The following is a 23,257-nucleotide window of genomic DNA, read 5'->3' on the forward strand; positions in this document are numbered from 1 at the left end:
TTGCCATTCTTTGTAAAAGATCAGGACATCAGCGCCAAATATAGCATATTTTGTAAAAATGTCAGTGCCAGGTCTTCCAATGCACTACCCGCAGCTCCTGCCGTCAGATGCCAGTAGCAGCATTAATTAGTAATTATCACACTTGAACAGTGTGACATTTTGGACAATTGGTCACCCCAGGCATTAGGATAGGCCGGAAATGGTGTGTTCTTTTAGTTTATTGAATTGTTAAACACTGAGCCGGCATACATTGCAGAAAAACAGCCAGAGAGCGCCACCTCGAGGTGTACTCTAGTAAATAAATGCCGATGTTTGGAAAAAAAAGCCAGTGCTGAGCACCGTAAACACCGACACAAATCAAGCACATAATCCCAAAGTTGCAGATTCAGGGCGTTTTAAAGATGAGTTTTGAAAATCGGGGTCTAGGTCAGAATCTATTTGTGGCAGTGAAACGTGGCCTTTGAGTTCACGAATTTACCACCCTGTGTTTCCGTATTTTTCTGATGCCCTGGTGCAAATCTTATCTTTACAACCTAAGATAGAGTTAATCAATGTATAGCTTAATGATAATGTATGAGATAGTGGCTCAAAGTCTCTGGCCTGTTGTTCATTTGATGCCCTGGGTCATTACCGAACACACCTCTGCCCTGACCTGGTTGAGTGGCTTTCTGTTCTTGCGGAGGTGCAGCAGTCTTAAGCCTGGCACTGGTGACGCGCGACACGGAAGTGAGGAGAGCTGCGGTGCTCTAATCTTACCAGATACATTCCAGACTCCTCACCAGTACCGTGGAACTCTTCTCGGAATCACACGCTCACCCTTTGTGCACGAGACCCAGTCCCAAACATGAGCAGCTCTATGGTTTTAAGCCCGGATTTTGAAAAAGAACTAACCAAAGCCGAAAACACCCTAAGAAAACTGAAGATCACTTTTGGGGTAAGTGGCTACAACATTATTTGCTCCTGGTTGTTTACAGAGGACACGTCTTGAACTCTGAAGATAAAGTCAAACAGAGCTTTAAAAGGCAAACAGAAGTTACTTTTTACTGATGCTCGTGTTATATATAGTTCGTGCTCTACCTCTTTACTGGATTTGCTGCTAATCGAATGTCGTTTAACACAGTAGCATGTCATGTCAGGATGTTGAACATTTAGTTGTTTTATAGAATATTACGGTATATATATATTTTTAATTTAGGAGTCTCTTTTCCGCCTGTTCACTGATGTAGACTGGCAGAGATCAGTTGTGCTTGCTGTTTCGTGCCTTCAGGAATCTGTTTGCTTTGAGCTTGGTGAGCGCAGTGTAGTATTACACTTGCTGAACGTTTTCCTCCACGGACCAATTCATTAATGGGCATTGGCACACTTTACGAAATGCTGAGGATGATTTAGCCAATCAGAAGGCTTGGAATGTATGCAGTTGTTTTTGTCGCTAAGTGTCTTTTAAGCACTTAGGGGCAGATTTACAACAACTGGCGCATCCCTTCATATCAGCAGGGATGCGCCAGTTATTGTGCGCCACGGCTCCGCCACCATGGATGCGGCGCGTTTACAATGTGGCGCACCATTGGGCAAAAATGGCACAGATGCGTGACGCATCTTTGCCGTAAAGGCGGCTCATTGCTGGAGTTGCGTCGCAAGCGCGACGCTGCTCCAGCAATGCTCTGGGGGGCCCTATCTTTACAATGCTGCGTCAATCCGTAGGCCTGCTTCAAGCAGGCGCAGGGTTTTGACGCAGCATGGGCTCAAAAGTGCCTGAGTGAAATCTAGTAGATTTCACTCAGCCACTTTTGGAAGGCGTTCCTGTGTTCGGAATGCCCCCCGCTGCACAGGAACGCCTACTTCTGGCGCACGACTTTACAACGTGACGCATCTCCCAGATGCGTAACTTTGTAAATACGCCCCAGCATGGTGCATCTTTTGCGCCGCCACTGCGTCACAAAAGTGGCGCAACTGGGGCGTAAAGGAGGCGCAAGGGGCTTGTAAATCTGCCCCTTATTTTGTACAGCTTTGCATTCACATCCGTGTTTTATGTATTACTTAAGTGTTTTTGACCTGTGCTTAGGGCGTTAATATCTGATAACACCCTCTGCTGAGTGCATGAACGACTGTTAAGTGCCCAAAGGCCAGGGCATAGAAACAGGGAAAGAGTGGTTAATAGTTTTAATTGCAAGGCAACATCTGGGCAGCAATGCCTGTCTCATCTCCCCTCCATTCGCATCTCCAGTTATACCATTTTCAAGCGCTGGTTATGAGTATGCTTTTAAATTTAATAAGCCAGCCTGCAAAGTGCTCCTGACTTAAAATTGCGTAATGACCGTAGCTGCCAACTTTTAAACTGGGGAACCAGGTTCGGATCTCGGAAGTGGCTATATTTCTGGGCAAACCACTTAACCTCTCCGTGCCTAGCACAAAAGAATGTGTCCTCATGTAATGTAACTGGTGCTCGTTTAAAGCGCTCAAATACCTGTGGGTCGAGTTCAAGCACTATAACAACGTACATTTTCTTTTTTTTAAATGTCAAGAGGGCTCGCCTGCCATGGGGTCTTATGTCAGTTATGATAGTAATCTAATCTTTGAAGGTGTTGTCATAGTTTCAGATAAATGGGGAGTGGGGGAAGTAGTCGGTACGAGAATAATGGATTAGCGCATAGCCCATGAGGCTTTGATAACGCATGCTTTCCATAAGTTCATTTAAGAGTGCGCACAAGGCACGCTGTACGTTTTTGACAGGAATTTCCAAAGATGTCAACTTATATTCAATTATAAAACACGCCAAGAGTGCCGTGATTTTGAAATCCAATGTTGCATACCCAAACTTTCACAAAATAATTCATGAACGTTCTGATACAATTACCAAGGTTAGATTGCAGCTGTGACCCAGAAGTTCTGAGGAGACAGGTGACCTTGCCGCCATTCGGATAAAACACGCTCCAATATAACCATGTTTGGCTGCTCATTTGAATCTTAATTACAATACTGGGCTAAAAAAACCCAGACATTAGCAGGGACACTAACTCTTTGGAATTTCCCTGAGTGTTTACTTTCTATGACGCACACTAAAGTCCCAGAGCATTTTTGACACAAATCACTTTGGGGAGCAGCGCGGCTGTGAATTCTGCCGAGCATGCCTCTGAAAGTGAGGCTTCAGTGAACGGTTTTAGCATATTTACTTTCCAGTTTATCCAAGGGCACTATTTCACCGCAGTGTAAACAAAAGGGAACGCGTGGGAAAATTACACTCAATATGGTACAGAGCGCGAGGCGAGTGAGGCCTCCTTTCAAGGTGAGGTGCCCTAATACAGGCCCGTTTCTAGGATTTGCGGGGCCCTGGGCCAAAAGGGAATATGTGAGGCCCCTCTGGTTTACATAAGTGACCCCTTGCAAGGAGACCATTCAGAGACACTGCGGGAGGCCCATTGTCCAGCATTTTAGTGCTCCCAAAGTTTTAACTTTCAGCCCACAAGCAATTCTCACACCTTCAGCCCGGTGTGAGAATTGCTTGTGGGCTAAAAGATAAAACTGTGGGGGTGCTAAAATGCTGGACAATGGACGTCCCGCAGTGTCTCTGAATGGTCTCCTTGCAATTGGGACATGAGGAAGCATCTCCCTCCCCTAGGCCTCCAGACACCATCCCTGAGAAGCCTGGGGAGGGGACCCCTCCCATGGACCTTAATTGCAAGGAGACACCTCTCTTTTAGTTGGATGGGCAGGGAAACAACAGGACATACCATCGGTGCAGGGCCCCATGCTGGTAGGCTGAGTGCGAGGCCCTGAGCAGCTGGCCACACTGCCCATGCCCAGCGCCGGCACTGCCCACATTCATGTTCTGTCTAACCTATGTTTCTACTTACATCCACGCATCGGATAGAAAAAAGCCCTTTCATGTTTTTTGCTCGGAGAAATGGCGGGCTCAGCACTGCAGAACTCAAGCGCACAGAAGTAGAGATTAGTGGTGAATACGTGTCATGTTTGAAGGGTAAACATCTGTGACAGGGATTGGACGGCGAGGGGAGGGGCGGGGTGTTTGTGAAGCACAGCGTTCACCCAGAAGGGTATCTTGGCTCTAAAAAATCAAAATCTTTAACCACCTTAAGAACAGCTGACAGTGGCCCTCGATCCGGCTTCTCCAAGGAGTAGTAGTTCCTGAGCTACTGGTAGCTCAGTCTCCAGCTATCTGTCAGTAGCTCACCTGTGTGCAGCCCAGTCTACTAATCAGAAATGTTTGCTTGGTTGAATTAATGTATGTATATCAAAATTGAAAAGCATGTATTTGAGACAAAAATGTGTGTATTTTCAAAACTTATAAGCCGATGTTCGAAACAAAATGGTGGAATTTCTAAAGTTGATATTTGAGTTGTAAATCATAAGGCATTGGTAAGACTTATTACTCATATCATTTCCTTGGTGCTAGAGGCATTGCAGTTTGGCTGTTATGTGCAACCCACATAGAGGCATTCCCAATGTAGTGCTTGCAAGCGCTACCATTGATGACCGTTTGAAATTTAGCTGCTCTCATTTCCTCAAACACCCCACTCCTCAGGACAGTGAGACCCCAGAGAGGGAGGGCACAGGCAGCAGGAGGAGACTGGCCTGTGCCCACTTTTGGTTTCTGTCTGTGCGAATGTATGACGTTACAACGCATACTTTTACAACGCATACCTTTACAACGCATTTTTTACAACGCATGCCATTACAACGAATTTTTTAAAACGACATTTACAACGCATTCCATTACAACGCATACTACCTTTACAACGCATACCATTACAACGCATAACATTACATTGCATGTTTGGTAAGTCTTGGATAGTGTAGGGGTAAAAATTACTATTCTAACTCCAGGGGGTGCAACAATAGGGTAAGTGTTGGATAGTGTAGGGGTTAAAATTACTATTCTAACTCCAGGGGGTGCAACAGTAGGGTAAGTGTTGGATGGTAATGTTATGCGTTGTAATGGTATGCGTTGTAATGACTGCATTGTAATGACATGCGTTGTAGTGGTATGCGTTGTAGTGTCATGCGTTGTAATGGTTGCGTTGTAATGGCATGCGCTGTAATAGATGTTGCGTTGTAAAAGTTTTGTTGTAATGGTAGTGCGTTGTAAAAGTTGCGTTGTAAAGGTTGTTTGCCGTCTGTGCAGCACAGGTCAGCTAGCTCGAATGAGCCGCCTTGTAAGGTGAATGCACCTGCTGCAAAGCACAACATGTGATATGAAGATCAAAATGTAGATTTTTATGATGAAAGATCAGTGAATTACTGCTTTTGTCAAAGATATCCCCTTGTTCATTGAAATACGTATGCTGCAGCCCTTCTAATATAACACAGTGAAACAAGGAGCTGCAAGCAAACTTCAAGGTATAGTGTTTGGACGTTATTGCTTTTTTCACAATTATTAGTTATGATTATTCCGTGGTTGCCCTGAGCAATTGGGCAGTAATGTTTTTATTAGTACAGACAACCCAATGTTTTAACTCCTGACTTACTGTTTGCCCAGACCAAGAGCTTTTTGCATTAAATGTCTACCAGTATGGATGATGTAACTCCTACTCCTTGTAACCCTCATTATCTCATGTAACATTTCCTGTACATTGATTTACATATGTATGCTTCATTGTCTTTTTATATTATGTGACGTAAAGCGCTCCAACATCCTCCAGTTGCACGAGTTGGGTTATAACAGAAATTAAGTTAAAAAAATAATAGCTTCTGCTTGCATCATTATTAGCATAAATGCCTTACAGATGCATCTGACATCCTTACAGTTCAGGCATATGTTTTACAGGGGTCAAACAGAGACAAAAACCTGACCGATAGTTTCTCTTAAGTGCTTATAACAAGCTGAGTTCCTTTGTTTCCCTCCATTGCATTTGCATCAAGGTGTTAAGATCCAAATAGCTCCCAACCAGGATGAGACTCCAAAGTAAGATGGGCTCATTGACATTCCCCTACCCTCTACCCCTGCATGCACCTTTTTTTATCAGCTTAGGTGGGGGCAGCCACTGTAGCGGATGGCCTGTGAAATCTCTGCAACTCAAGGTTTATTCATTTTGGACTGGCCTCCTCAGTCTGCAGTGCTGAAAACAAAAGCTCATAAAATGCCTTAAGAAAATTGCATGGCTGAGTGGTGGGAGTTAGGATGTTTTGAAAGGACCAGGGTTTTAAGTGGGCCGGGTCTCACCTTTACGAAGCACCAGTAGTTTTTTAAAGGGGGCCTCGAAACGGGTCTCTATGGGGCTCTGTTTTGTGCTCTGGCACAGGCGGTCCGTTTTTCTCCGGACTGCAGTGGCAGCAGGCACATAGATGTGCGCATGTAGATAAGGTAGCAAAGGCCCAAGGATTTCAACGCTTTAGACAACACTTGAATAAGTGTGGTTAGTTGGTGGGTGGAGACACACTCGAAGCTCTGGACCTCTTGGGCTTCAGGGTTAGGGAAACAGTTTTGAAAAGTTGTAAGTGTGATCTCCACATAAGATTGGTTTAATTTGCCAGGATTAATATCCGTTTTTTCCAGCTCATAATATGAAGGACAGAGACATTTCTGTTTGCAGCAAGGTTTCTTTATTTTGATTCATACGACAAGGACAGCCGACACGTGTTTCGCCCCCTCTTGGCGATTTGCGCCGGGGCTTTCTCAAGGCTAAATGGGTTAAATCACGTCGAAAATTCCTGTTTCAAGATGTGTACAGTGTCCGAAATATAAAAATATAATTCTTCAGTAATAAAACATTTCTATTTAGGCTAATGCCTACGGTCCTAAAGTCCTCCCGGCATGGCGATTCCTGGGTCAGATCCTTCCGCCTGATCCTTGCGCATGATCACACTGCCCACTCTAACTAGTGGAGAAGCTACGGCATTACCTCATGCCAGGTGAGCATTGCAGGAGAAGGGAAATCCTTTGAAGAGAGTCATTTTCTCTCTGGATTTCCCTTCTCCTGTTAAAAATCAGGAGCAGCAACATCGTCGCGGTGTCACCAGGGCTTTAAGTGGAAGCTTTTTTTCAATATTATGTACAAGCCATAGTAGCTGCTTATTTATCTTATGCAACTAACAACCATCGACGAAGCCAATAGTCCTGACTTGTTGTAGGTATTATGCTACTTGCTGTATCATATATCTGGATGCAATGAAAGAAACAGCAAAACACAAGTCGGGCGGCACACTATGCTAAGCACCAGAGGTGCAATTTCTAGGGGGGGCTAATAAAAATTTCGGGGGGGGGGGGTAATTCTTCCAAAGCCTTGTTAACAAGTAAATGGTCTTTTAAAGACCTGTGAAGTTCTTGGGTGCTGCTGCAATAAGACAGTTACCAACCAGGGAAGCTGTCTCTACCCGGGCTGACACACACGACGGGGGAGGGGGCGGCTGAAGCCCTTTAAGCCCAATGGGCGTTGCACACCGGCTAAGCACACATTTTTAGCGTAGGTGTTTTTAAGCCACAGCCTTAAATACATTGGCCAGGCCCCTTTGAGAGATCCCCCATTTTTTCATCTCACTTAAATCCCTGGAAGTAACCTAAGGACAGAGACCAGCAGAGCATATGGGGAAGAGAAAGATAAGATAGAAAAAACGTGAGAAAACAAAGATTGATATAAAGGGGATAGGAAGAAAAAGGAGAAAGGAAAATGTGAAAGGAAGGAACAGTAAAAGAAAAAGTGAAAACAAAGAGTGACAAGAAGAAAGGAAGGGTGCAAGGCTGGATGTTTGAAAGGGTGGCTAGGTAAACAGAAGGGCAGAAAGATAGAAGAGTGAAAGGATGGATTGATATGTGAGCAGAGTGGTCAGAGGATGGATGGGAACATGTGAAATGGTGAATAGATGAGTGAAAGCATGGATAGATGTATCTGTAGATAGATGAAATGTTAATTGTAATAGTAAGAGGACATATGAAAAAGTGAAAGAATTGATGGGAGCGTGAGAGTATGAATAGATGTAAGGGTTAACAGAAAATTTCTAGGAAGAGGCAGGCTTACTTGGTATGCTCACTTGGTGTCATTAGAGGTTTGAGTCAGAGCAGGCCTAGTGAAATTACAATTACACTAGCACAATTCACATCATTTTGTGAATTTCAATTCATAGGAAACTCCTGAAATTACGCCATTATTTCATGGCATAATTATAGCGCAGAAGCATGGGAGCAATGCATAATGCCAAAACGTGTGTGGATGTTGTGTGCAGTACTTGTTATTCCTACTATTTTTCTTAGTAGAAAAGGCATCCTCGCATTACAGATAGATGCACAAACACATTTCACGCTGAAATATAACACTAGTTACTAAATTTCCCGAAATTTCCTGTATTTTACCCATTAATTCACATAGTTATGCGAAAGCAAACTGCATGAATTTTGCACACCCCTAGTTCAAAGTGGGGTGTGCTTAATTTTTCTGGCTACTCCCTTGTCCTGCAGCATACTCAAAGGAACCTGACATCAGGCCTGTCCTACCTTTTGTCACCAAAGACAATTTGTTGGCAAACCCAGGAGAAGGGGACGAGCTGATGAGAACACATTTTGACGTTTGGTCAAGGAATTCCACCACACAAAGGCTGGCAACAGTATAAAAATATGACATTCAGAAAAACTCACAAGAACACTCCTGTTCCTGTGAAAGATTCAGATGAAGGATTGCCCTGCTGTCAGATGAAGATAAACTGCCCTACTGACTGAAGATACAGTATTAGACCTGCTTCCCTTGAACACAGGCTACTCAGAGAAGCTCAAAGGGTCAGTTGACTGACCTCTTGTGTAAGTTAAAGGGACACAGTAAGCTTCCAAATGCTCTTCCTGTTGTCCACCTGACCAGACCCATCTGGATCTGACCTGGTCCCCTCTTCTGGCCTCTGTGAGGGCAAGGCCTGAGTCCCAAGTGCTGTCCTGGACCCTTGGCAGTAGTCGGATTGTACTTCTCCCTGCCTAACTGAAGGTTTCATCAGATCTGACGTGAAGGAACACAAGGCCCCGCAAAGTCGCACAGCTCTGAATCGAAGACTTCACTGTATCCGACGCTGAGCAATATGAAGCGTGCAGAAACACACTGCAGAGAACCCGCCTGGAAGCTTCACAGGATCCTACACAGAGTGATGCTGAGCCCCACAGTGCCATGCAGTTCCTACCTGAATGGTTTAATCGGACCTGGCACCCAGCGATGCGAAGCCTCACAACGCCTCAGCACGCAGCTTGAAGCTTCATCGGATCAGACGCTGAGTGATGCAAAAACTCGCAAAGGAGTGTCTTGCAGACCTTACATTCAGGACATAAGGTACAACTCCCAGTGGGCTGAACTCAAGGGCTGTGACCGCATAAAGGCTGCGTCTGGAGAACAACCTGGAGAGATCACCATAAACAGATAGGGACTCTGCATCCCATGGCTTCACTCATTGTATAAAAGTGGGATTCTCAGATGACAGGACAGCAGCATGACCCACCCAGGTCTGGTCAGTTGTCACGGCCGTGCAGTCTACTTTGGCCTCACTTCTCAACTTGCAACAGCACTGCCATCTTTTGGCACAGGTGTTCAGTGTTACAGCAAATGCAGTCCTCTTGGGCACACTTCAGGATGGTGCCACAGTACAGCCCACTTGCAGGTTCTCAGTCTGCACTCACAGAATCGATTGGGATTAGTTCTTCTTTCATGTGTCACTTTCAGATTGTCTTACAGGCACAGCCTTTGAACTAAGATATGCTTTTCACAGTAGGGTGGTCTCCAGTTTAAAGAACTTTCAAAAGATGTAGAAGAAGGTGTGACTTTAACCTGGCTATTATTGGCCACTCTGTACGGTGATCATGAAAAAAGATAAAAGGCAGGGCTCTCCTAAAAGACCCTTCATGCTCTGCACAACAGTCCCACAATCACCCCCACCATCTCGCAAATGACAGTGTGTAGAAAGACTTTTCACCAGTTCCTTAAAGAACCTAATTACATTTCCAAAGGGAGCCCAGTCTCCTTTTTCCCCACTTCAGTGTCTAGCTCTCCTCCCTCTACCTAAAGCAATGTCAGCAAAAGAGTTACTGTCTGGGAAAACAACTTAACATTTATCCTGTGCATATGAACAGGCCAGAAGCTTATAAATGGAACCCTCAGGCAGCTATTACTCTTGTTTACTCATAAGCACAGCATATGCACCATGCAGACAAGTTCAACACACATACATACAAGCAAACTTGCACTACGATTTTAACGCAAGGACCTGGGATAGCGTGTAGCAGTGAAACATTACATAAGTGGGCCTAAAGGCCTCCAGTGCTGTGACACAGATAGAAAGGTCTGGTCGTCACAAATTCTTTTTTTTTTTAGTTTAATAGATTTTTATTAAGTTTTAACAGAATACAAGCAAAGCAATATAATATTAAGAGGAATATGATAAGTTAAAACAATAAACAATAGACTTGATGAAAAATGCAAAAAGGTAAAGAAAAGAAAAGAAGAGGAGGAAAGAAGAAGAAAGAAAGAAAGTGGGAAGGCAGGGAAGGGGAGAGAGAACAGGGAATGGAGAGGGAAGAGGTGAAAAAAGAAACAAGGAAGAATGAGGGAATATGCGGATATAGGACAAATCATAAGCTCAAGTCGGATGGGTAGAAGAAAGGTAAGTAACAAAAGGAAGCCATAGGAGATCAGATCTCATTTTTGAAGGAATAGAAGAAGAAGAGGCAATTGAAATCCTATGTTCGTCACAAATGAAATTCCACCAAGTTGTAACAGAAAGTTTGGAGTTATCTTTCCAACAAGATAAAATAACTTTAAATGCAATCGCAATGAATAAATCAAGTAGTCTAGCATTAGATGAGATTAATTCAATATCATCAGATAAGGAACCTAAAAATGCATTTGCTAACATAAATGTCTAGAACATTGAAACATACGCATGCATATATCCCATATAGAGTTCCAAAATGAGAAAACAAAGGGACATTCAAACAATTGATGTTTAAGTGTACCTGGTTCGGAGGAACATGACCAGCAAACAGATGGTGAGGAAGGTGAAAACTTGGAAACACTTACAGGTGTAAGAACAACTCTATGATAAATGAAAAAAAGGGACTGAGTAACTGGTCACAAATTCTGATTCACAGTATGCTGCCACCACCGCTCTACACGCTAAACCCATGACAGAACCTGTAGTCCACTATCAACAAATGAGGGCAAGCTTTACGCACCACGACAGGCCCATGACTTTACTCTTATCAAGGGACAGTTCAGGACTCTGTGCAAGCACTAGATTAGGGCAAGGCTGAGGGCAAAATCAAAAACCAGGATATCAGATAATTGCAGTTGGGCACTCAGTGCAGGGGAACATGCCGGTAATCCATACAGGGGACATTTCTGTCCCAGCAGCACAGATAAGACTTGTATCGATGATACCACAGCAAATCTGATATACGTTTAGAGATGATACCTTTTTCACAAAAAGCATGGGGTACAAAAGTCCTAGGTGATTCTCTGACTCTGTAGAGAATTTCTTTTTTAGCAGCTGGCACATGGATGCCCTACAAAGCTAAATGCGTTCGGTTCACTGGTAGATGGATACAGAGCCAGACTAAGGATGGGTGGCACTGGACAGTGAGCTAGTACCTAACTGCTGAAGGAACTGTTGCTAGGATAGAGTCTTTCACCATCAGGGATAGAACTACCATTCTAGAAAGTGTGTAAGGAAATAGAACATGTTTCTCAAAGAGCGGATGGAACAGTAGATTGGCACAGAGATTCAGAGCAGGCCATCACCAAAGGTGAATGGACCAGGTGGTAGGTAGATGCATGCACATCCTGTCGCTGGTAATTATTGACACAGTATAAGGAAGTCTAAAGCGTAAGGGTCGGCTGGTCTCAAGGAACATTCACAGTGACCACCTGCCGCCTTTTGGGCCTGGTGGAGCACAGGATTGGCACAGCAAACACCATCCCTCAAATTTAGATACAAAGATTGGGATTGTGGTGCCGCTGCTCAATGTCTATCATGTATTTAGCTCTCAGTTCTAATGCTGGACAGGCTGATTTGTTTGGTAGGTAATTGCCAATGGTCATGTAGGAAAATCTCATTCTTACTCATGTGTTAGTTTCTAATATTTTTGTCACACAAATCTGGAACAATCTCTCTGCATCGCTCTTTGATGCATGCATCCAGTGAGGCATGCCTTTTTCAGGTGGAGTTTAGTTGAAGGTATGTGTGTGTATTCTCTTAATAAATATATACCCATCAACTGGAGGACTCATGAATTTGAAACAATGGAGCAACTCAAACAGATTTCACACATGAACTTGAGAATAAAGTTCTAGGTTTTAAATGGAAAGGCTGTGACTTTATTTAAATAACTCACTCACGGCATGCCTCCTACTTACAGAAGAAGCATTGGCAAAGCCAATCGGTTTCACTTACCTTTACATTCGGGTGACCAGATTTTGAGAAGAAAAAACTGGGACAGGCCAGACATAAAAGTAGGACTAAAGTCTTTAGCCTTAATTACGACTGGCTTGTCCTGATTTTTTGCTTGGGGGGCGGCGTATATAATATAGCCACACATGTACAAGCTATACTTATAAAACATTAGCTATGACGTCACCTTTGCCCTGAGCCCCCCCTGCCCTCCTTTCCACTATGTCTCCCCTGCATTCTTCCCATATCCCCATGCGCTGCCTGAAACAGACAAATTGTTTAACGAGCCCGCACTTTTCACTTCTCCTTTATAGGTTGAATTGACCTTGTCCCAAAACCCAGAACATACCTTCAAAATTAAGAAAAGCTTCGGGACACCAGGACAGTACTCATAAAACCGGGACTGTCCGGGGAAATCCGGGACGTCTGCTCACCCAACTTTACATACAAGCAAGATTGAATGGCATTGCCAGCGCTTGTTTATAGAACGCTTCAATATCTGTCAACAGATCCTCCAGAAGTTCCAGCAATCTTTTTCTGAAACCACCCCGATTTGCCAAAAAGAAAACATACAACTGTGCCTTCTCTGGAATCGCTCTGATACCAGGAAGGGTCATGTTCGCGCTATATAAAACTTTCAAAATAAATAAATAAACAAAATAACGATCAATGTTGAACCTTCTTCATTTCTGCTGCAGTTTTTCTAGTGATCACTAGGTGGCCATGAAATAGAGTAAACTGGTAATTTTGAACCAAAGCTATGTTTTCCTATAAAATGGCGAATGTGAATCTACCATTGGCAAAACCAAAAAGCTCACGTGGCCTAGTCAAACACAGGAAAGGAGGAAACCAACAAATAACAGCAAGATAACTGAGATTCTCATGAAAGCCATCCAATTTTGAGCAACGATTGGCTCTATGGAGTATCGCAATTATGCTGTTTCCAGATATACAGGAGGGGCTGTTTAGCATGCTGCTTCCATAATAATAGAAAGTCTAATAAGTTCCAGAATCAAGGCATTCCAACATATATTGGAATAATGGCATGTGTACCAGGATACATATCATAAGCTGTCCTCACTTTTCAGGGTCATGACCCCCCTTCCAGAGCCAGAACGACATCAGTTTGGGAATACTGATTTCCACAAATTACAGAACATCAGGTCCACGATTATGGCATGCCTCCAAAATCCAGGAACATGTTATCTATTTCTGAGCCAGGGCACCATCACAGTGCAAAATTCAGGATCATGACTACCATCAATCTCATGAGCTAGTCATATGTACCCATTTCAAAGCAGCCTCAGTTTCATGATATTAATTTATTTCAATCTGTAGGAAGTTAGGTTATTGGTTGAGGGGGCGGAAATCCTTCTGAAGCAACAGCTACAATCCCTGTCAGGTTGAACCATAAAAGTCTTGGAATTAATCTGTGCCTAACCCTCTTTTAGTTTGGCACAAAAGCACTCTTGTTTAACTTAAAACAACGTGTAAAGTATTTATGCAGCACACAAATAGTAATAAAGTGAAAACACAACACAAGAAAAATCTCAAACTAATTTAGAAAAATAGAGTAAATGCTCACAAGTAGAATGAGAACACAACTACAAAAATACAATCAGTAGAACCTGAAATCTGCAACATTTTAGGTATATATTGCCCCTAAAAGCACAAAGCGCCACTGGTGGTCATGTGGTCGTGGTGGACCGAGGGGAAAGGCGGACCATAATGGAGCGTGGGCCGGATACAGGGAACAGGTTAGTCCCACTGAAAAAGTTATTTTCCGAAGTCTGGTGCAAAAAGTTCAATTCACAGTGGAGGAGATGGAGAGGAGCAGGGAAAGCATTGCCAATGGTTGTCACTATAGTGCGTAGAGTAGGCCTGGCATCACAGGCGGTTCTCACTGTAGCGTGAAGATCTGGGCAGGCGTTGCTGACGAACGTTGCTGGAGTTTCGCGTTGGCAGTCACCGAAGGCTGTTGTTGTTGTAGTATGAAGTGTAGATCTTGCGGGTCGTCGCTAGCAGTCACTGTAGTGTAGAGAGTCTGGTTCCTCAGAGCTTCGCAGTGGCGGTTGTCATGGTTGGCCAATTCTCTTCATGAGCGGGGCTGTGGCAGTCGGAAAGAGCCCAAAAACTCAGTATTTCACCTTTTGTTGCAGAGGACTACACTCTGATGCCAGCCAAGGGTCCAGGCCTTACAGATGCACCTCTTGGGGATCCGGGAATCACTCTAGCAGAGGCCAGAAGGGTTCAGGCAGGTCCAGTTGCAGGCTTAGGCAGTTTCAGTTGCAGCAGGTCAGCTGACCAGTTGCAGGGATGTCTTTGGAGCTTGACGTGTTCTTGTAGCTTAGAACAGGAGCCCAGCCATCTAGCCCTTGGAGTCACTCTGATGGTCCTGGGTTCAAGGAGCAAGTTCTGGCTTCCTTCCTCAGGCAGCAGTGCTGTAGGGCAGTCAATATGGCAACTGGGCAGTCCTTCTTCTGAGTCTTCCACAAGTCCAGAAGTGATGTCATGTTATGTTATGTTAACAGTTTTATAGAGCGCACAGCTGCCCCAGCGAAGGGGCGTCCCCGTGCTGGCCAAGAAGAGGGCACAGACAACATATACCATACTGCTAAATAATGAGAAAGAAAACCTACAAATGACTATAATGGAGGGAAGAGAAAGGTCTTAATAGCTTTCCTAAAAGCAAGTAGGCAGTCAATGGCACAAATATGTGAGGGCAGGGAGTTCCTAAGCTTGGGCGCGAGATAGCTGAAAGAACGTCCACCCGCCCGGGCAAGTCTGACTCTAGGCACAATCGCCAGATGTTGCTCGGCAGAGCGGAGTGGACGAGAAGGAACGTAGAGGGTAAACATATTCCCCATGAGAGCGGGGCTCGAGGATTTCAAGATCTTAAAAGAGAGACACAGTGTCTTAAAGTGGATATGCTTTTCAGCGGGAAGCCAGTGCAGCCTTCGAATCATGCTAGTGGCAGAGCAAAAGTGCGGGAGCCCCACCAGAGCTCTGTCAGCCGCATTTTGGACACGCTGTATTCTGAGTATTTCCGCCTTATTTGCTCCCAAAAGAAGAGAGCTCGCATAGTCCAGGCGAGATAAAATGGTAGCCTGAACAATCAGTTGCCGTATTGGTGGATCAAAATACTTCAAAATGGGTCTCAGGCCACGCAAAATACCAAAGCACGTGGCGGCGACTTGCTTAGTATGAGCTTGAAAAGTGAGAGATAAGTCCATCAAGACTCCAAGATTTTTTACCACTCTCTTGGGCGTTGGTATTGCCCCCAGGGCAGTAGGCCACCACTGCTCGTTCCACAGTTTGGCGTCTTTTCCCACCAACAGAATCTCAGTTTTTCCAGCATTTAATTGCAGACAGTTGGCCGCCATCCATTCTGCTACCGCTGTCATACCCTCTTTAAATCTAGAGACAGAAGGGGAAGAACCTTCAGCCAAGGTGATAACTAGCTGCGTGCCGTCAGCGTAGGAGACCATGGTAAGGTCCTATTGCTTGGCGACCGCAGCTAGAGGCTGGACATAGAGATTGAAAAGCGATGGGTTCAAGGCCGAACCCTGGGGAACCCCCTGATCAATAGAGTGGATCGGGGAGGAGAAAGGGGGAACAGAAACTCGAAAAGATCTATTGGCCAAGAAGGAGCGTAGCCATTCCAGGGCCAGGCCCCCTATCCCTGCCTCCTCAAGCCTCTGAAGGAGTATACCATGGGACACTGTGTCAAAGGCGGCGCTGAGATCTAACAGAAACAGCGCCGCACTTTGACCAGTATCCATGATAGCCCGCAGGTGCTCAGTTGTGGCCAGAAGGGCAGTTTCCGTGCTATGGCCCGGACGGAACCCGTTCTGAGACTGATCCAGAATGTTATTGGAATTCACAAACTGAGTTAGTACGTTGTTAACAAGCGCCTCTGCAATTTTGGCTACCCAAGGAAGGAGGGATATAGGTCTGAAATTCTCAGGTTTGGTAGGATCCAATGCCGTTTCTTTAAGATAGGGGAAACCCATACTTGTTTCCAGAGGGCTGGAACAGTCCCAGTAGCGAAAGAAGAGTTGATTATGTTGCAGAGCGGATCCATAAAGATGGAAAGGGACTCCAGAAATTGCGATGGCTGCAAAGGGTCCAACGGGGAGCCAGTTTTAATTTTACCGCTCAGCCGAATAAATTCCTCCTCAGAGAGGTAAGGAATTGTAGCCAGGGAGGCATTGGACACCCCGCTAGGCTTCACAGGGATGGGGAAGGTAGAGGGATTGGGAAAGGATTGATAAATGGTGCAAACTTTTTCAACAAAGAAGGACGCAAGTTCATCGCAAAGATGCATAGATGATATAATGGGTGTGTCCGCTTTCCTAGTTCTAAGATCTTTAAGGATTTTAAAAATGCATTTAGTTGGATTGGAGCTGGATCTAATCTCATTTGCATAGTAGGCCGCACGAGCTTTGCAGATCAATCTGTGATAGTGTTTAATGTTCACCAGATAGCACAGCTTTTTCTCAGGCTCATAATCTTTCCTCCAGTCTCGTTCTGCCTGTTTGCATGCTTTCCTTAAAGCAGTTAGGGAATCATTATACCAGGGGCTAGTAGTAGAAGTACGCCCCTTGACCCATTTAGCGGGAACTAACGTATCTAGACCCTTCTTGATCCAGTCACAGAACAAGCCATAATCTAGGTTGTTGTCTAGTGGGTTGGTATTGAGGAAATTATGAAAATCTTCCAGCTTCGATTTAGGGACGCTTAAAAACCGACTTAGAGGTTCCTGAGTTAGGAAGCCCTAAGAGCGGGACAGACCATTTAACCAAAGAGTGGTCGGTCCAGCCCATGGGCATAGGCAGCTCCGTTTGTAGGGATTGAAGGTTGGAGAATAGGGGGTCTAGCAGGTGCCCCGCGAGATGAGTGGGTCCTGAAACTAGTTGATCTAGCTGTAATGCTGCCAAGTCTGCGAGAAAGCTACAAATGGCACTATCCTGAGTTAAATCCAGGTGGAGGTTTAGATCTCCACGAATGCTAAAATTAGCAGAGCCCGCAACAAGCATGCTGACTGCATCTAAGAGTGCCTCTTTGAACCTAGTGGCAGGACCTGGAGGGCGGTATATCAGGAGGCCGGACAGAGTAAACGGAGGGCTCACCGAAATCCTGAAGCGAGCAGCTTCACATCCTACAATAATTTCTTTATTAAATAAGCATGAGTATTGGGATTTAAAAACAACAGCAAGGCCGCCTCTCCTGCAGTCCCTATTAAGCGTACAGATGGAGTACCCTAAGGGAAGAGCTAAGTTCGGTTCCGCTACCATCTCGTCTTTTAGCCAAGTTTCGCACATAAAGAATATATCGGGGTATTCTTCTGTGATTAGATCAAATATTTCAGCATGATGCTTGTGAAGAGGTAGTTCAGGTGGTCCAATATTTAAACCTGGTGCCAGACTTTGAAGTAGTGGGGCTTCCTATACTATCACCACCCCTGGTTCAGAAACGTTTCTCCCTTCCCCTGCTGTGGCTTGGGCAGATCTAGGAAACTGGATGTGGATTGTTATGTTCAACACAAGTCGCATGTTGCATCTGGTGTGACTCGAGTTTTTTAGTTGGCTTCACACAATGAACCTGATATAAACATAGAAATGTCATTATGACATTATGAAATGTGCAATGATATCTTGTCTCTATATTGTTTTATTCACAGTGGCTCCTGAGGAAGGGACTACATGTCCCGAAATGCATCGGGCCAACAACCATCAATCACCGTCATCAGTATATTCATGTTAACAATATTGATGTAATCATCATAACAAGTTTATGAACTATGAAAACAGTATTTGAATTCAGTCATGAAGGAATTACTTTTTCATTGAACATTTGTAAATACAAAAGATAAGAAAAACAAGATATAACTATTATCAATGAATATTGAAATTATACAAGCATTGATAAACTCAAGATGATTTGTAATGTGTAATTATTTTGCATGTAAGAAGTTGAATTTGTGTTAAAATATTCATGCAAAAAGTTTGAAATAGATTCACCCCAGCTGTGCGCTTGGTCCAGGTCATGACAGAGGATTACCAATCCTACCAACACTTAGTCCCTCTTTGTCTTTGTCTGGGAGGAATACACAAAAGCTAATTGCCAAGCTATTATTAGTCATGTGACCCAGGACACAGGCACCAAATGGTTAGTACATAAAAAAGACAACTTTCTAAAAGTGACATTTTTCAGAATTGCGACTTAAAATCTGACTTTATCAATAAAGGGAATTTCACATTATAATTCATTTTAATGTAAATACATTTTTTTATCTGTTAGCTCTTATTAGGTATAAAAACATGACCCAATGTTTTCCCATGGAAAAGACAGGCCTTGTAATTCTGAAACACAACGTTTGGAGTGTTACACTGCCAGGGTATGGAAAACCTAAACTCACAGGTCCTACATTTAAATGCAATGCATCCTGCCCTATGAGCCTGTAGTGCATACCATTGAGGTGACTTACATATATTAAAAAGAAAGGTTTAGTCTCTGCAAACTTTTGTTTTTTGCCAGGTCAAAATATCAGTTTACAACTGCACTACAGGCTGCAGTGGCCTGCCTGAGACATGTTTTAAAGGCTAATTTAGGGAGCAGTACAATGAGTGCTGCAGGCCTACTAGTATAATTTATCGGCCGTGGTACAAGTAGTACCAGTTACTCGGGACTTAAAACTAAATTGAATGTGCCAATTAGGTGTAAGCAAATGGTAAGTGCAAAGAGTCCTAAAGCCAACAGAAACTAAATCAGCAAAATAGGATAGATGAAGGGAAAGGTTTGGGGACTACCATTCAAGGGTGTCAGGCGTAACACAGTCTTAGGAAGATAGCGTGTGTCCTAAGTTTCGTGATCATGAAAGGCCCCTATCTCATCTGTCTCTCCTTTCCTTTCAGGACTTTTACTGAGAGCCAGTGAAAGAGTCCCACTGATGACTGATGCTGGACATAGACATCCCATTCGCACACCTCTAACTCATTACTCTCTCTGCAAATTCCTTCTATGCATTGCCCCCATTACATTCATCATACTCATTGTCGATGGGTAAATACATGCACCTCAAAGGCTATGATGTACACACTTCTACCTTATCGTTGACCATACACACCCCTCCCACTCACTGTCCCACCAGTCAGACACACCTTCATTTTTCACTTACTTTCTTGTTACCCCTTAATTGACACATTCTTTTCTCCACTTTATTGTCACATGAGCATCCTCCTATTGTAGAAATTGTGAGAAAGTGATTAGTTGAAATAGATGGTAGACCTCTGCAGTAATAATACCACTTTTCCTTACTAGATCCAGATGGAGCTCAATAATTTCAACTTAAATAACTCTTAGTAGCTGTAGCACAAAGCAAACACGCCTAACATAGGAGAAAAGTGTAAAACATTTATCAGTACCAAAACAGTTAAAAAGTGGAAAACAGAAAATATTAAACACCCCACTCCAATGTAAGCAGAGAACATGTTAATGAGATATTAGACAACAAAACAACGAAAATCCGATGTAGGGATCCGGATATATGACTTTACAAATCTTAGATGTTTTTACCACCAACAAGCACATAGCGCCAAACATAGCTATCTGGGCATGCTAGACTGAGTCAAAGTCAAAAGTTAAGGTTGATAGTGATAGAGCACTGGTTGGATACAGGGACACGGTTCATCCCGATTAAAAGTTTACCTTTTGACGTAGTTGTTTTTCTCGAGAAACTTCCTGATCGTCTAGGCTGTCGGCAGGTTGAAGTGCAGTCTGAGTCTTTAAAGAGGCATTGACATCAGTCAGCTAGAGCACAGGACCTCTTTGGGAGCCTCAGCTCAAGCGGGAAGTTCGAGGCTCTCTGCATTGAAGGTGGGAAAACTCCAAACCCTTTGAAGAACAAAGTCAGGGCCCAGGAAGTTGTTGTCAGGGTTCTGTTCAGCGTTGGCCCTGGTGAAGACGTCTACATATGGACTTGGAAACTTTTATGGAAGTCAGGATCCTTTCCGTAGGGTAATCTAGCTTGTTGAGTACGACTGGCAGTTCAATTTCAGGAACTGCAGCTCAGAGGCGGTCCGGTTGTAGCCTCTGGTTCTTTTTTCAAAAAGTGAAGAAAAAGTTTCTACGTTTCTAGTCTTGCACTTTGAAGAGGGAAAGATTACACTTTAACACCAGCCAAAGGTCCAGGACCTTCTTTTAAAAAAAAATTCGAACTATTTTTTATTGAACCATTGCAAGATCATACAAATGTGACAAATCACTACATCCGGTGTTACAGCAGTACAAAAAAATACAATTGCACAATAGAAGTATGTCAAATCAGCGAGTATCTCATTACAACCCATCGTCACTTTCCTCACAGGTAGACCTTTTATACTACATGCAACCCCATTGGATAGTGGAGGGATCACATATATTAGCCCGTGCATATTCCATTTAACCCCATATCTTGTCCCACTTCTTGGGACAACCTCTGCTCTTGTAGACAACCTTTTCCACCACCATGGACCAGTCCATATCACTCTCCCACTGCCTAAAGTCAGCATCTCATTCGCCCGCCATTTTTGAGCGATATTTCATTTTGCTATCATCGCTCCAAGGGTGGACCAAAGTTGTTAGATGCTGCTCAGATCTGTCTGGTTCCATACATCGAGGAGACACATTTTATGCGTAAGTGGGAGGTCTTTACCACACACCTTTTGAAGTTGGGTTGTTATTGATTCCCAATACCGTTTTATTACTGGGCTGTCCCAAAGTATATGATAGACCGTGTGTGCAAGATCTCCTACATGTAGAGTCCTCTTTCCTACCTATTTTTGATGAGGTACAACATGAGAGGTAGGACCTATTGAGTATATTAAGTTGGACTAGTTTTAGTCGTGATGAAATGGCAACCTCCCTTGGGGAGGATAATGCTTCCTGCCATTTCTCATCATCTAGGTCTCCTAAATCCACCTGCCAGAGCTCTTGCAATCACAGAAAAGTGTTAGGTAGATTATGGAATAGCTTTTGATATGTCATAGATATCGCTTTGTGGTCCATATAATCAGTCAGGAGCCTATCCTCAAGCAGCAACGCCTCTGGGAGTTCTATGCCTGGCAGAATGGCTGCCATAAGGGCATGCCTTATTTGTAGACATATGTACATTTCTGTGGCTGCCTTGTCGTATTCTTTTTGTAGGTCTGAAAATGGGATTACTCTTCCTTTTGACCACAGGTCTCCAACTCTTGAAATACCAATGATATCCCATTTATCGGATCCTGGGCATCTGATCAATCTACCGAATTTGTATGCCTCCCATAAGGGCGTAGATTGGGTCGCAATATTCTGCCATCACATCCTCCTGGTCACTCGATGCCATAGAGTGAAGGTTTGTTGTGTTGAGCCTGTCAGTCGCTAATTTTTAGGGCTTGTGTATAAAACTCTTTTCTAACTTCCAGGACCCATGAGCCACCTGTCCATCTGGTAAACTAGATCATCATGCGGTCTGTGCATCCATTGGTTAATTACAGCCAGTTGGGCTGCCCAATAATACACTTGAACGTCAAGAAAGCAATCCCACCATTGTGAGTTTCTTTATAGCTATTGGCGTGGCTTTCCATCTGATAGTAGCGTTCTTATCTTGCTCCCTATAGTATGAAGATAGGTGTCGGAAACTCTGAATATCGTGTTCTGTAGGGCATATAGGAATTGTGGCAGCGCCATCATTTTAAAAAGAGCTGCATGGCCTATTGGGTCCAATCTCAGATGTCACTTTGAAATCGTGTGAGGGGGCCCAGCAGGTCTATGCCTATTGAAAAGGTCTAGGTCTGGAGTGGAGAAGATCTCCAGGTAACGGAGGCCATCCTTCACCACCACTACCCTGCAGCCCATGGGCAGCCTCAGGATCAGGCCATGTAGAATAAAGATTACGGATTAAGGGCCACATGTACGACCATGACAATTTGCAACTCGCAACATGAGCTCGATTGCGAGTCGCAATTTGCGAATCGCAAAATGCCATGTACAATCGCAAAATGCCATGTACAACAGTGTCTGAGACACTGTTTGCGATTCCCAATGGGGTCTCAAATTGCATGCCTCATGAATATTTATGAGGCACTGGCAAATTTGTGACCCCATTGGGAGTGGCTGGCCCTCCCAGGGATGGTGGCCTGCTGGGCTCAGCAGACCTCCATATCTGGAACTGCTTTTAAATGAAGCAGCTTTTTTGATATTCAACCCATTTTCCTTAAAGGAAACGGGATGCATTTAAAAAAAGATAAATGAAACGTTTTCGTTTCATTTATTAGGGGCAGGTAGTGGTCCCTGGAACCACTGCTTGCCCTTAAAAATATTTTTGGAGCCAATCATAAAGGGCAAGGGGTCCCTTCTGTGAAGAGGATATCGTCAGCATATAGGGAGATTCTATCCTCCCATTTCTCAGTTCAGTGTAGCCCCCATATTAGTGGGTTGCCTCTGATCCAAGTCAACAAAGGCTCCAACATTAGAGCAAAGATCAGTAGCGACAGGGGACAGCCTTACGGAGTGCCATGTTGGAGAGGAAATGTATGTGCTGTGCAGCCGCTCACCACCACTCACTTGTGTGCCAGCATACAGTAATCAGAGCCACGCCTGGTATTTTGGGCTGAATCCGAACCGCTCCAGGCCCACAAAGAGGTAGGGTCAATCAATGGTGTCAAATGTTATGCTGGAATCAAATGAAATTATAACTGTGCCTTCTTTGACTGTGCCCATGCGTCCCAACACCCTGTTAAGGTGATGTAAATTCAATGCTATATTGTGCCCCGACATGAAGTCAGATTAGTCCTGATGAACTAGGTCAGTGACAATGAGAAGGAGTGGAGACGCCAGCAGTTTGGCCAGGATTTGAGTTTCTGTATTA

General features: G+C 44.1%; 1 protein-coding gene across 2 annotated transcripts in view; it reads left to right on the top strand.

The window, feature by feature from the left end:
• The first annotated feature begins 596 nt into the window (after positions 1-596).
• Positions 597-23,257, top strand: part of ENPP3 (ectonucleotide pyrophosphatase/phosphodiesterase 3) — a 709,442-nt gene continuing 686,781 nt past the window's right edge. Inside the window, exon 1 of one of the 2 annotated variants that reach the window (XM_078649216.1) lies at positions 597-934. In XM_078649216.1, the coding sequence (XP_078505342.1) occupies positions 845-934 (90 nt within the window). In that variant the 5' untranslated portion in view covers positions 597-844. The remainder of the gene's footprint in view (positions 935-23,257) is intronic. The other variant, XM_078649217.1, reaches the window with a different exon arrangement.

This window comes from Lissotriton helveticus, chromosome 6, assembly GCF_964261635.1.
Source record: "Lissotriton helveticus chromosome 6, aLisHel1.1, whole genome shotgun sequence".
NCBI classification, from domain to species: domain Eukaryota; kingdom Metazoa; phylum Chordata; class Amphibia; order Caudata; family Salamandridae; genus Lissotriton; species Lissotriton helveticus.